Here is a 15275-nt window from a genome sequence, read left to right as displayed (position 1 = left end):
GGAAATTCTGACCTGAGTAAATGTGGATGTACCTTGAGGACATCAAGCTAAGTGAAATAAGCCACTTATAAAAAGGCCAATTCCGCTTACGCCCAGAGTGATCAAACTCACGGATCAGACTCATGGAGACAGGTAGTGGGGTGGAGGGCGCCAGGGCCTGGGGGGAGGAATGGAGAGTGTTGCCGGGGTGCAGCAGTTCAGTCTCGAGAGATGAAAAGCGTTCTGGAGATTGATTGCACAATGTGAATGCACCTAACTGTGCACTTAAAATGACTAAGATGGTAAACTTTACACTAGGACATTTCACTACAATTGGAAAAAAAAAAAAACAGAACTGAAAACCAGCGCTCTCACAAACATCACCATCCTGGGGAGGACCAAGATGAGAGCCCACCCGGCTCTGTGCTCCCTCTAGGGCCTCTCAGGCAACAGGCACTGCCACCACTGCCGCAGGCTGCAGCGCACCCATGCCCCAGGAATGTCACGGAAGACTGTGAGAAGGCCAGATGGCAGGGCTGAGGAGGGTGGGAGCCAAGGCGAGGAGGCAGAGGAGGGGCCCACTGCTCATCCGATGCCACACACCTCATTTAGCCATGGACAGGGCCCAGCGGCAGCAGGCACTGGCCCTCCTCCCCATCTGCCTCGCCCTCGCCTTCTCCCTCACAGCCCTGGGAAGCAGCCACTGGTATGAGGGGACCCGGAGGGTGGCCAAGACACTGTGCCAGGACCACACGGGAAGGCCGCACTGCATTCATTTCAGTGGCAATGGCAGAATGGACAACGAGAGCCAGGCCGTCCAGTACATTTGGGAGATGGGGGACGACAAGTTCATCCGACGCAGGTTCCACGTGGGGCTCTGGCAGTCTTGCGAGGAGAGCCCCGGCGGCGCAGGTGAGCACGGCCCACAGGTTGGGGTGGCAGGTGGTCGGCAGCGTCCAAGAGCAGGAGCTCTGGAGCAGGCTGACAAGCTATATCCTCGCGCGAGTCCCCGCACCCCTCCAAACCTCTGTTTTCTCATCTATAAAATAGGAACAGTAGCAGTATAAAGATTAAATGACCAGATTCACACAGTATCAATATTTATTAAACTGCATCCCTGCACTTTCAAGGGGTCCGGGAACAGAAGGTTCTCTTCGAACACAGACCTTTAACACCATCCATGGGAAAGGAACCCTTCTTCAGATCACCTACCAGAAGCAAAACCCTTAACAAGTTAGGCCTTTATCTGTGTCTCTCTCTGAAAAAACCCAGCAAAGTAAAAATTATTTTCTCAGCTCAGAAATGAGGAAACTGAGGCTCAGAGAGTTTTATCCCACATAACTGACAAGCCCCTCCCCTTCCCCACCACATTTTTCAGCCCCAATTCATCAACATCTTTTGAAGTTCTGTGAGTCTGACAGATTAGCGGTGAGGGAAATAGTGAAGGAAGAGGAGAGAGAAGATGGAAGGGAAGGATGAGTATTTGGAGCACATACATTGAGCAAAGAGTGTCTTTACCTCATAAAGAGCTGGGGGTGGGGAGTGGGCTCCTCTGTGTGGGCAGCAGGGCCCACACCCAAGGCCTGGCTGCGGGACAGGATGCTCGTCCCTCCCTGGGGCAAAGGCCCCCTCCAGGTGGAACGGAGCAGACCTCCCATCCCACTGCTCTCTTGCCTCAGGCCGCCTCTTCTTTTCTCATACCTATAGCAGTGCCTGTTTATCCCTGAGATCTAAGGAAAAGGCAACAAGAGAGGGCTCTCTGAGATGCTATCCCTGCCCCATCCCTGCCCCATGTCTGTCCACCCTCATGACAGACACAAGAGGCTCAGACCCTGCATTCTGCAGTGTCTCCAAGGCAGTCTCAGATGCTTGGTTTGGAAAATACATGCAGGCAAATTGTTTGGGAACTTCCACTCCCTTTCCAAGTGCCCACCTGAGGACAGCCCACTTCTGTTTCCATAGCTACATGTGAGGTCGTGGTTATCAGACTCGTGGGCGACTGTAGGTGCACACCACAGACGCCCACAAGTCTGTCCAACTTTGGGTGACTGGCCCTGGGATTCCGACTCACCAGATCTTAGATGGGGTTTAAAAGTCTGCATTCCTTTAAAAAGAATTTAGCCAAGGTACCATCTGCACATAGATAGATAATCAAATCATTTTGAAAGCTTATAATAAAAACGAAGAGTCCCCTGCTCCTTCCTGCTCCATAACCTAGTCCCGACCCTCAGGCGAAACCACATTTGGCCTAGTCCTTTCTTCTGGGAGTTGTCTCTGTGTTTACAAAGACATTGCTGTCTTCGTATTAGGCATTCTCTCCTGACTTCCTGTTGTAACAGATAAACCTCTGACGCCACCACATCCCATGTCTGCTCGGCCACCCTCCTAATGTAGTCATATCGATGCTTCATTTCAACCAATAAGTCAGCTGTTTATTTAGACTATATAAATATTGCTCATGACAAAGTCAAGGAGGTACTACCATTACATTAAATTTCTTATACAGCTTATTTGAATTCCCCAGAATTTCTAATTGCCTTTTCTTTTCCCATCCTCATAGCATTGTTGTTATTCCCCTCAGCTCTCTTTTCTTTCTGGTGTTCTCTTTATTTCTGCTGAGCTCCCCCATTCCCCAGGCACAGCAAACCCTGTGGAAAGGGGGAACTCGCTGTAGTGTGGAACAAATTCACTAAAAGCCATCTCCACAGAACCCACAGGACTAGACAAATGAGGAAAGGTGAGTGGACCACAGTGGTGAGAACTGAGGTAAAACTAAAACAAGGGAAAATATGGTCATGGTTGCAATGAAGACACACACATGCTATGGGAGTAGAACGGAGGAAGAGGTTGCTTACAGCTCTGGGCATGGGGAAGCTTTTGGGAGGGAGGCGGCCACTGCGCAGGCCTCAAAGCAGAATGGCGATTTTAGTAGGAGGAGGTTGGGCATGCAGATGTCCCAGGCAGACAGCCGAGTAAGCAAATGTCTGAAGCAGGACAGCACAGGCGTTGGTGTTGGAACACAATGCAGGGCAGCAGAAGGTTCATCACAGAACTTAACTCACATGGCTCTTCACTGTCACCTCAGGCAGCTTCTCCTCCCCTACAGCATAAGGTCATGGTCACTCTAGGACAAGGAACTGAATGGAACAACATCCCCTAGGATGAAAAAGCCTAGCGGGAGAAAATTAGAAGCATTACTATTTGTCATGTCAGAGAGACAAGACCATAGTACAACCTGAACCGGTGAACAAGAGTTAGGAAATGAGGTGGATGAGAACTGTTTCCCCAGTGACAAGGGGGCTGACTGGGAGAGGGGACTTTTCCTGGGCTGGGCTTGAGGAAAGGGTGGAGCTGGAAACCTCATCTCTTCAGCAACAGCAAAACTCAGAGATTCAGGGAGGACCAGACTCAGCTGCAAACTATCTAGCTACCTGTGGCACGTGCCTAAGATTCTTACACAAACACTATGCAGATTGACGATCAATTGTCCCTGAGCAGAAAGCACAGTGAGTGTCTGTGTAAAGATCTTTCAGGCTTCTTCCACTAGAGACGGGAGTCCTCTTGGTGCTTCTGTCCAGCCATAGAGTGCTGACCACACACACCACCTTCTCGTGGATCACACCACACATGCATTTTCATCCACTGTCAGTCAGGAGTGCGTGCTGCAGCCCAAGGAGGGCCGATGTTCTCAGTGATGCACGGACAAGGCCAAGTAGAATCAAAGAACGTACTTACCCCTTTCTGATTTATGTGCATCTTATATCCTTGAGATCAAACCAGAAAAAGACTTTAATAAGTGCTTTGCTGGGTTTACTCAAAGATTACTCCACAGAGATGCTGGTTGAGATATTCTTTGTAAAATTAAATAAAGAGAATTTCAATAGTCAAACAAATTTGGAAAATGTCACCTATTACATTTTCTTCTTGGAAATTCACAGTGTTCAAGAGTACATTAAATGCCTGAGAAGTCCCACAACAAAAAAAACCTGTTTACTGACACATTTCTCAGTATTTCCTACAAAAAAAATCTGTATGAAATAAGGATTAATGTTTTTTAGAGACTAGTGTTCAGTCTCCCCTGAGTGGGACACTCTTTGGAAAAGTGATCTAGAACAACAGACTCATTTTTCTGGTGGTGAAACTAGACTTAGAAATGCCCTGCTGAAGAGTATACAGCCAGACACCAATGAGCTACACATGCACCTCGAATTTCTTAACTCTTAGCTAGACTTTGTCTGGTACCCCACCATCACCAAAACTTAACTGAAGGGCAGTTCATTGTCTTATAATTATCAACAAACCAGTTTGTGTCCATCAGTCTGAAAAGCCTCCACTCACATTTTCATATGGTTCCTAATATAATGCCATCAGGTAAACCAGGGTCTCTCAAGAGTGTCATCATTTTAGTAAGAAGGAGGAAAGGAGGACAGGACACCTCTCCCCCCAGGAGAATATTATCACCATGTGTTATGAGATACCCCTGAAGCAAAATATTTAGAATTACATTTTTACCAATGCTGACTAAAATAACAGCAAACACATAAGAGTATAAAACACAAGGTATTCATCAGAGGTTGCACATAAATGCTTACAGAAGGTAGTAACGAAAGGGAATGGAACAAGCTGGCAAGGAATGCCAATGACCTTGAAATCTCCTCCCCCGCTGTACCTTGCTAGGCTCAGCCTTCTCAGGGCCTCCACTGGCTGGGGAAGGCAGGTACCCAAAGTTCCATGAGAACTCTCCCGGGGTCTGGGAAACTTTGCACAGAAAGCCTGTGTGCCTCCGAGTGCTGCGGGGCTCCACTGGGAGGCTACTCCACACAAACATCTGCTATTTTGTCTAATTTATCCCAAGTGCCTGGGCGATGCAGAGGGGCGTGGGAAGGCACCAAGCAGAGCTTTAAAGAGAGAGTCAGAAGGTGTGAGGGGCGCCAGGGAGCCCTGGCGGGAAGGACTCTGCCCTGAGAAGGGTGTGCCTGGGGGCTTCCTGGGTATTTTCCCTCTGAATTACTCCATCTCTGACCCCTAAAGGAGGACCTACCTAGGGACTCTGCACCTGAAGTGCTTTTTCAGGACAGCCTCTGCACGGTCACCTGGGAGAGCGCTGCACTTCTTTCCAAATGCCTGGCATGCCTCTGAGGGAGACAGCACCTCTGAGTCCGCCCTCTGAAATGAACACTCGGAATGAAAAGGCCTAGTTGGGCAAAATGTCCTTTTCCCTAGGCTAATGAATTAGTGAAATGTATTGATTTCCGATTCTATGCTGCTCTGCTAAACTCAGAAAGTTTAAGGGCAGAGCGGCCTGGACACCCCATAAAGGGTGGGGTTACAAGCAAATAAGGCGGGACAGAGGCAATCTCCAGGGACTTGGGCACCTTCTGCTGGGCTGGCTGCCAGGCGGCACAGCCTGACCAGCCAAGTACTGTCAGGCTACGCAGCACCCGCCACTCTGGCTTCATGGGATTTATAAAGATTTTGCTTTTTAATCCTGCTGGCTTTATTCAAAAGGAACACCACTTCTGGGGATTGATAGGAATCAAGGGGTCACTATGGTCTGACTGTTTCCATCCAGGCTAAACTCACCCTTTTAAGCTATTGTAAATTCTCTTTATCTCCTTGGCTAACCACCACGTTTTCTTTGCCCTGTGCCTGGCTCTGTACCTGGCCTCTGCGTTAGTCCTATGAGAAAAGGCAGCCTCTTCTGAAGACCAGACAGACCCTTAGTTGTCTGTGCTCTCTGGGTCTCAGGTGGGAAAACCCAGTTTCAGTTCCTGGTTCTACCAACCTGCTTGAACCTGGCCATCAAATTGCAATACATGGATGTTTATATTTGTCTTGATCAATAATTAGACACAAAAACAAGTGTAAGGCAGTTCACAAACTACAGGGTCTGGTGGAAGTAACACCTGCTTGAGTGTGGTTGGTAGAGTAATAATTTGGGTGTAATAATTTATAGTTTTAATTTGAACATTTCACCTAAATGCCATATGGTATGCTTGAATGTGATGTTATGTTACAGAATTACATGCTTACAATTTTGATACAGCGTTACATACTTTATGTAATGAAAGATTTTGTAATAAAAAGGCAGGTGTTATCTGTGATGGACCCTGTACTTTTGTATTGGAGGACTTTTATTGTACCCATTTTGCAGATGAAGAAAGCGAGGCTTAGAGAGGTCAAGAAACTTCCTGAAATTACTGACTGTGGCAGAATCAGGCACAAGAGCCAGGCCTTTTGGATGTAGATGCCGCGTTCCATCCCGTGTCCATCTGTTGCTCTCACTGCAGTCTTGACTCGTGGGCTGTGAGGAGGATCTGATGAGGTGCCATGGGGAAAGGGCTGCCTTGGCCCCATGAGACAGAGAGAGCAGAGCTGAGTGCTGGGATTTCCCCAATGCTGTGGGGACCTCCCTAGTAGAACTGAGGGACTAGGACAAATTTTTGCTATTAGGATCATAGTACACTCACTGCTGCCAAAATCAGAGAATCAACCAGGACACACATCTGATCACGTCAATCCAAAGTAAACTGAAATGAAAAGCTGTGAGGCCCTGCAGCTGAAGATTAGCACTGACCATGGTCTCAGCCCCAAGCGTGCACACACCCTCCTTCAGGCCATTTGTTGGGACAGTTATGCGACAAAGGAATTCCTGCTGCACATGCAAGTCAGAAAACATCCCAGCAGAGCAGCCCAGCCAAATGGCTGCACTGCAAACCCAGGCATTGTTCCTCTTCTTCCTACCGCCCAGCAGAGGGGCAGTGCAGGAACTTGAAGGAGTGGGGCCCAGTTTTAGGAAGAGGAACTGGCAAGTCTTAAGGTTCACAACTTTTAGGATATATTGCTGGTTTGGACCCAGACTACCTCAGTAAAGTGGATATCAAAATAAAGTGAGTCACATGAATTTTTTGGTCTCCCAGTGCATATAAAATTTATGTTTATGCTATACTGTCATCTATTAAATGTACAATAGCATTGTCTTGAAAAATAATGTATATACTAGTTAAAAATACTTTTTGCTAAATAATGCTAATGATCTAAGCCTTCAGCAAGCTGTCATCATTTTGCTGGTAGAGGGTCTTACCTTCAATCTGTAAAAATCACAATATCTGTAGAGCTCAATAAAACAAAGCACAATAGAACAAGGTATGCTTGTACTTGCCCAATAGAACTCATTCTATTCCAAAAAGGTTTAAGTGCATATTAACTGTGAGAGAATCTTTCCTGTCTATTATCTTAGTAAGGCAATCAAGGCAAGGTGAGGTTCATGTGGGGACTACTGAACCAATTCTGGAGACAGCAAAGCCATTTCTTTGAAGAGTTGATGATCTATGTCCCTTGGCTTTGGCATCTTGACTCATTTTAGCTGCTACCAGCCCAGCCTTGGAGCAGCTCCCAGTGTCTCAGGCCTCTTTGCCTCCCTGGCACCGTCCCTCCTGTCCACTGGATTGTGTTCCATCTGTGATGTGGGCAGCATTGGGCTGCGCTCCTGCAGACCCAAGTTCCAATGCTGAGACAGCCTCTGCCTGTTGGTCTTGTACCAGCCATTTTGCCTCTGAGGTCTCTGGATGCGCTTCTCTAAACCAGGCAGGGAAAAAACAGGTGATTTCCCACACTCTTCCCACTCTATAGCCTGTGATTTGGTGTGAGGCTGACATATGCATGGAGAAAAAACAGGGCTCCTACCTGGGACAGGGCTCCACAGGGTGAGTTGCTGTAGTCTCAATTTTCCCTCTGTCACTCACCCTCAAACCAGAATTTGGTTACATCCATACACCAAGTGGACATTCATGGATTGCACTCTTTCAAAGGCACTGCAGATCTAAGGTAGTGGCGCAAGCTTTGCCAGCCAGCATGTGCAGCCTGACAATGATGAAGGCAAAGCACACCTCCTTGGTGCACAAAACAAGTCTGGTGGTGGCCTCCGCCCAGTACTTGGTGCATGCACAGTAAATACTCCCTTTCCTTTCATACTCCAGAAAGCATGATGGAATGCAAGTAACTGGGTCACTGAGTAACAAAGATAATTCTGAATCTGTTCAAATTCATTTTTAAAAAATCATTACTAACTTTGTTCCTTTCCCTCTAACCAGGAACAAATTATTTGAGACTTGTATCATAACGAATGCTGTTTGGGAAGCTGAGTACGACTGGTCAAAGGCTGGCAGAATCAGTCCACATGGGCTAAGTTCTGCTGCAATAACCAACAACCCCCAAATACCAGTGACTGAAACCAACAAATTCATTTGTAGCTCATTCTATACGTACTTTTCAGGTTGACAAGGAATGACTCCTCATTGTAGCCATTCATGGACCCAGGCTTATGGAGAGTCTACCTGGACATATGCTTCTGTGATCACAGAGGCAAGGGAATGAAAAACCATGTGGACAACACACTGGCTTTGCAAGCTTCTGACCAGAAATAATCCACCTCACTTCTGCTCCCGATTCATTGACCAAAGAAAGTCATGTGGCCAACCCTGGCTTCACTAGGGCAAGGCTATATCATGTTCCCACATGAAGGGGCACTGCATGTCTGTGAACAATAACCAGACTGCCACACTCCCCAGTCCTTGTTCAAAATGACCTGGGATACACTCAAGGAGCTAGGAACACAGTTTGTCCCTAATTGTCAAAGTTTACCCTACTTATGAATATACTTTCCTTGTCTTCCAGGTGAAAGGTGCAGGAGTTTCCAGAGTATAATACCCACTGAAGAACAAGGTAACTACCTTATTTACGTTCTGTCTACCAGCTCTGCACAATTTGGATAATTTTTATTATTTTTTATTGGGATAGGGGAAAGATAAAAGAGTTATTGATAGTTTTGGGTGTTTTGTTTTGTTTTGTTTCCATTAAATTGAGTCCAAAAGCTGGAACCCCTGGCTCTGTCTTCATTTGCCCTGTAGTGGAACATGAAATACCAACTTTGTTAAATGTTAAAGAACCAACTTTGCCAGGTGGGGGTGAAGGGGAAGTCTAGACTGGTAGTGTTTGCCACTTTCCATGGTGTAATACTCCCACCATGGCCAATTTCAAGCTGTTGATGCGAGGTGAACACAGAGCTGGGAAGAGATGAGCTCTGGCAGATCACTGCCTGTAGCACTTTCTCTTCTCTATAACATATTCAATTTATATTTGCTTTCTTAGTATCTGTTTACCCAGCTGGAGTACAGGCATGGATCACTTCTGTTTCATTCATTGCTGTGTCCCCAGTACCTAACTTGCCTTACAGGCAGCCTTTGACAAACATTAGTTTCCCTTTTTGTCCTCTCTTCCTACTCCCCTCCACATCCAGCACAGTTCCTTGAAGCCGCAAGTGAGATCCCCTCCGGAGATCTGAGTAAATAACTGGCTCACACAAAAACAAATGAGGCTTTGGCATCTGTAATCAGGGCTCTTAAAACTCTCAGACTCCTCTGCCCCTGTGTAAGTTTGTCTAGTTTCTTCTTTAAAAAGATCATGTATTCTGGTGGAATCAAAACAATACATTAATTTGGAAACTGAGGGATGGAGACCCTGGTATCTCTCTCATGTACTCACGTCAGAGTTTTGCTTTAGTTCTTTCATTTTTTCTTCTTCCCAGCAAAGGATACTCTTTACAAATTCTTCTTTCAAGCCCTAGGAGCCCCTTTCTCTGTCAAATTCCCAAGATTCATCCGGTATCTGTGGTTTTCACCCTGTGGCATTTGTTTATTTTTCATTTTAGAAGTGAACTAACTCTAAGGATCAAATATCCTAATTCTGCTGAATTCCAAGTACCCAGCATCTCTGTCTTGCCTACATTTTGCAGGTGTGTTGTGGCTGTCCATTGGGGCCAAGGTCCTGAATACCCTCCTGATGTTGACAAGTGCCATCCTTCTGGGCTCCAGAGTGAGTTACAGCAGCTGTGGGTCCCACTGGTTCCAGGTGGATGCTGCTGTAGCTGTCCTCATGGTGCTTGCAGGTACCACTCCAGCATCCCTCTGGCAGACACACTGCCTGCCCCTGAGGGAGCTGAGAAGCTTCGGGCCAGCTCTTCCCTGTCAGTGGCAAGTTCAGCAGGATACCTGGTCCACTGCAAAAGCCACTGAGTTCATTAATCCCATGAGGGGGAGTGATGAGGCTTTGGGTGACTGATGAAAAGAAAGGGAAAAAGCATAGACAGTGAATAAATTCATCAGTGTGTTTCATCACAGCCCCAGGAAAAGAGGGCACAGGCTCTGAGACACAAATTGCCTAATTTAGTGTGGTGGTGAGGCAGGAGTCTGGAGAGAAATCCTGCCCAGGTTCGGCCCTGTGCTACTTAATGGCTGTGTGGTCCTGGGCAAGTCACCTGACTTTTCTCAGCTAGGTATCTCAAAAGGTGATGACTAAATAAGAATGTGCCTAGCATATAGTAAGTACTCAATAAATGGTAGCCTGGTAAAAATTACTATCCATGTTTGGTGTAAATAGGAATAAAGAACTCCTTTTGGGGGCCTTACTTCTGTGTTCTCCAAGCAACTTTTAGAGCAACTTAATTTGGTCCCTAGGTGGGCTTTTTACCAAGAAAAGAACCCAGAGTAATGGCAGAGCAAAATTCTGTAAAGTTAATAGGCATCAGTCAGTCCAGTGGGGAGATCCCTTCTGGGCTTAGTAAGTGTAAAACATCTTTTCCAAGTCTTATCATCAGTGAACAGGATGATAAAATCCAATTTCTGGATTTTCATAGGCAACAGCCAGGCCATCGACTTGGAGGCTCCCTGCCAGGTCCTGGCATTCTCCTAAGGTCCTTCAAGGTCATGAGTAGGCCTTCTTCTGGATGTCTCCTGCAGTTTCAGCTGCATGAAAGAGATGTCCAGTACCATGTTTAAGGATTAGTAAGTTCAGGTACATCATAAGAACTTTAGATATTGCCATTAATATATAAATAATTGTCACCACCAGTTAAAACCCATTTCTATTGGGACCCCAGTTGGCCACTGCCCATCCTACATTTATTAAGTTAAAATATATTTGTAATTAGAGTCCCTGAAAAAGAAAGGTAAAACAGTGAAAGGACTAATAGTTAAAAGTAAAATTCAAGGAAACTTTCTTGAACAAAAGACCAAAATGTATATAGAGAAAGTTCCCTCCAAATACCTGGAAAAATTGGCACAGTGCCTCCAAGTCCTAGACACATCCTGCCAAACTATCAAAGAAAAAACTCATCTGGGTCTCCATGCACATAGACCAAGTCACTTACAAAGGAAAGAATCTCACATCGACAATGGACTTCAGTCCCCACTGATCATTGCCATGTGAGTCTAGTGTAGTCAGAACATACTCAGATTTTTGTGTCAAGTATCCTAGTTCTTAAGTATCAGCAAAGAATCTACACTAAAAATATAACAAGGCAGAACATTGCTTCAGGCCAAAGGCAGCTCAAGGACCCCTCCTCCTCTGTGCTGGGAAAGAGAGGCTGCAACATGGGGACTCAGGGGTGTGACAAGTTGGAAAGAGATGGTCATGGGATAAAGGACAGGGCAAAGGGACACACACCACTGCGTAGACCAGTGACAGTAAGAAATTAGTACACCTATGAAATGTGAAGGCTGCTCAGAAGGGGTCAAGGAGGATGCTAGCGGGCTCCTTACATCCCTCTCATGCCAGGCAGAGAAACCGTCCTCCCAACTTTGGCTCACTACACTGTCCTGTGCAGGGCTCCTGGGCATGGTGGCCTACGTAATGTACACAACCATTTTTCAAATCACCGTGAGCCTTGGGCCGGAAGACTGGAGGCCTCAGACGTGGAACTATGGCTGGTCATACTGGTGAGTTGTTGTCCAGGGTGCCCAAGTTCTGAGGCACCAGCAAGGATGCACGTGCATTTTGTAGGGACACCGCCCTTGGTCAGAGCCCTGCCGCCTGCTACTCTTGGGACTGCATTAGTTTATTAACCTCTCTGTAGCCCAGTCCCCTCATCTGTGAATTGAGGATACCTGTCTCAAATGTTTTCATAGATCTAAAGAAATCATGTTTCTAAAATATTCGGTACAGACTAAAATCCCCAAGAAAGGAGATCATTGTCATTATATTCTTAAACACAGCTTAGGGAATAAAGTCCTGTGCTATAACTCTAGTAAATATTTTAATGGCAGGAGACCCAGTTGCTGTTTCTAATGGAAAGATGAGTGCATGACATTGAACTTGTGTCTCTAACACAAAGACTTGGCCATGTTGTATGAGACCACAGGGTTCTCTTCAATGTGGACCTCCAAACCATAGCTTCATCTTACAAATAAATATATGTACATACACTTACATTTTCATCCTGTATGACAACCTCTTGTGTTACTTTCCTCTTTGTAAAATAAATAACACAGTCAAGGCTCACACCCCCATGACACTATGCCAGGGTTTGGAGAACATGCCTGTGTTACTGTTATCCACAAGCTTGGTTGTCAGTGTCATATGTAAGGACAATGAGAAGCTCCGAAGAGGAGTTAGAACTTACCTACTCATAGGCTTTCGTTTTAGGTGTTTGAGTATGAAGTCATCTATTTCATCTGAGAATTCAAGCCCATGAAAACATACACAAATGTCAGTTTATAGAGACTCTTTCTCAGCAACCACTCTACTGGGGCCCATGAAAGATGAAAAGTGTAGACCATCATATCAGAAGCAATAGGCTTCCAGAGGGCAGAGATGTAGAAAGAGCAGTGCCCTGTGCCAGTGTCCTGAGTTAGAGCAACAACAACAGTTACAAAATGCACCATATGCAGCAGGTGCCATACTGAGTACTTCCCACCATTAACTCACTGAATTCCTCACAACCATCCTGTGGACCGTACTCCTATTGTCCCAGTTTTGCAACTGAGAAACTGATAAAGAGAGGTGAAGTCAGCAGCTTATGGCTGCACAGTTAAGGAGAGATGAATTCTCTCAAACCCCCAGTGCACCTGAGCACTGTGCCACCAGAATTCACTCTGAGCCTCGAACCTACAACACAACATTGGCTGGGCTCTGACACTGGTGATCCAAAATCCGGGTCTAAATTGGGCAGAGGTAGGAGCTGGATTGTCACCAGACTGAACCCTGGTAGGAAGCCCTGGAACCTAGCCCCAGGTCCTTTCCTAACTGTGCCTTTTATTGACAGCCTCGCCTGGGCCTCTTTTGCCCTCTGCATGGCCGTGTCAGTCATGGCCATGAGCAGATACTCAGCAGCCCACCTGGAATGTACAGAGGAGCAGAGGGTGCAGAAAGGCAGTCGGCACTCTGAACACAATGTCCTGGAACCTGAGGCTCTGGAAGTGGTTTGGGAAACAGAAGCTGCTCGCAGCCTTGTGGGGCAAGCGCTTGTGACTTTCTCTGAGCACCTGCCACCAGGTGCTCCAGTTAGGGTGTCCATGTGCTAGCCAGTGCTGGTGGCTGCCAGATCTGCACAGGCAGACAAGCCAGGCTCTAATGTCTACAGTGAACCCCTCTGGGGTGGGCTTCAGAAGGCTGAATCCAGGTAAAGCTCCAACTCACTATCTCATCCTTCACTAAACCCCTTGGCTTCAGCCTCTCAGTCCAATATCTTTAAGTGAGAGAATGCTTATACACCATGTCAGTCATTGACCCTCCAGTTTAAGTGAACATCTCAAGCTTTCCTGACAGTGAGTTTAGTGAGTATAACAAAGAGAGGAAGCATGTGCACACTAAGAGGAAGAGAAGCCACCCTGACCATTGTGGCTCAGTTGGTTGGATGTACTCCCACTAAGTGAAAGGTCACCAGTTCAATTCCCAGTCAAGGCACATGCCTATGTTGTGGGTTCGGTCCTTGGTCAGGGCACGTATGAGAGGCAACCAGTTGGTGTTTCTCTCTCACATCAATGTTTCTTTTCCTCTCTTTCTCCCTCCCTATCCCACTTCTCTAAAAATAAATAAGCAAAACAACAACAAAAAAAGAGGATTGTAACGTGTTGCCCACACAGTTTGGTTGACAGAGGAGTCAAGAATTTATTTTCCTTAACTGACACACACAAATTGATCATATGTGTAAGTATCCCATACTTTCTTTGTAATTGTAATTGAAAAGACATGAATTTAAAAATAAGCTTTGTGTTATTTTTAAAAATATTTTTGCCCTGCTTGGGTGGCCCAGTTGGTTGGAGTGGCATCCCATTCCCCAAAAGGTTGCCAGTTTGATTCCCAGTCAGAGCCCATACCTAGGCTGCAGACTCGATCCCCCGTTGGGGCATGTATGGGAGGCAACCAATCAATGTTTCTCTCTCACATTGATCTCTCTCTCTCTCTCTCTCTCCCTCTCTCTCTACCAAATCAATAAATGTATCCTCAGTTGAGAATTTTTAAAATAAAAGATAAATAAAACAAATAAAAATATTTTTTCTTCTAAATTTTCCAATCTCTACCTATAGTAAAATCAGTTTGCAAGGTAATTGAGTGGTAAAACAAAATGAGAACAGTCGAATGGAATGACATCTTATCTCAGTCAAGTGGAACAAATGTTTGAATTGTTGTGTTTAACTTGCCAGTCACTTTTGCTTCTAAAAATAAACAACGCTAATCGTGCCAGTCTTGTGTGAACCAGTGGAGTACTGCATGTTCCCTAATGTGTTCAGTTACAATATTGTATAAATTATCTTATACTTTAAATTAACATTTTATTGAGGACACAGGTTGTTAGACACATAATTTGGAGTTAAGGGGGAAGTGGACTGCCAAATCCTGTAACACTAAATATTCTCAGATTCACTTAAAAAATTATTTATGTGTTTAGTGAACACATCATTTCTGGAAAAAAAAACTGAATAAAACCTTTAAATAAAATCACTCAATATGCTCATGCCGAACTGTAACATTTATACCGACATTGAATAAGAGGAAAATCCAGTGAATTAGTCGTGCCCCGGCTACAGGTGAGCACCTGCCTAACAGATGAAGGTCCCATGGAATTCTGTGTTGTGTTGAATGAAGCTTATTGGAAGATACAGAAAATTGAATTTTCCAGAATAAGCCCAAAACAGAAGAGGCATGCTGGGGTCCCCCCCACCCCAACCGTCTCTGCATTTAGAGCAGAAGGGTTTGTAACCCCGGCCTCTGTCCTCGCCAGGTGCATGTTCCGTTCTGCGACTCACCGCCCCTGTGTGTCTGTGCAGAAGGCCCCGCATCACTCTCACAACATCCAGTCAGAGTCTGATCTTGGAGAGAAGGACACACCCTGGAAATGTCCCCAAACGGGCCCTCACTCAGTTCTCTCTAAGAAATAAAACCGTATCTGCGGGGGTCACAGCTGAAGGTCCCGAAGAGGAAGTGAACGTTCTGTCGCCACGGGAGGGAAGCTGACGTCC

General features: G+C 45.9%; 1 protein-coding gene across 1 annotated transcript; it reads left to right on the top strand.

Moving 5' to 3' along the window:
• The first annotated feature begins 593 nt into the window (after positions 1 to 593).
• Positions 594 to 13370, top strand: GSG1L2 (GSG1 like 2). Its single transcript, XM_045824001.1, has 5 exons — positions 594 to 891; positions 8656 to 8703; positions 9773 to 9925; positions 11642 to 11753; positions 13079 to 13370. Exons 1-5 carry the CDS (start codon positions 594 to 596, stop codon positions 13335 to 13337), a joined length of 870 nt encoding a protein of 289 aa, XP_045679957.1. The 3' UTR covers positions 13338 to 13370.
• Positions 13371 to 15275: the final 1905 nt, after the last annotated feature.

This window comes from Phyllostomus hastatus, unplaced genomic scaffold (assembly GCF_019186645.2).
Source record: "Phyllostomus hastatus isolate PE091 unplaced genomic scaffold, TTU_PhHast_1.1 phas_scaffold_55, whole genome shotgun sequence".
In the NCBI taxonomy this organism is placed as follows: domain Eukaryota; kingdom Metazoa; phylum Chordata; class Mammalia; order Chiroptera; family Phyllostomidae; genus Phyllostomus; species Phyllostomus hastatus.
Note: the sequence above shows the minus strand (reverse complement) of the source record. Positions and strands in the feature narration are given on the sequence as shown.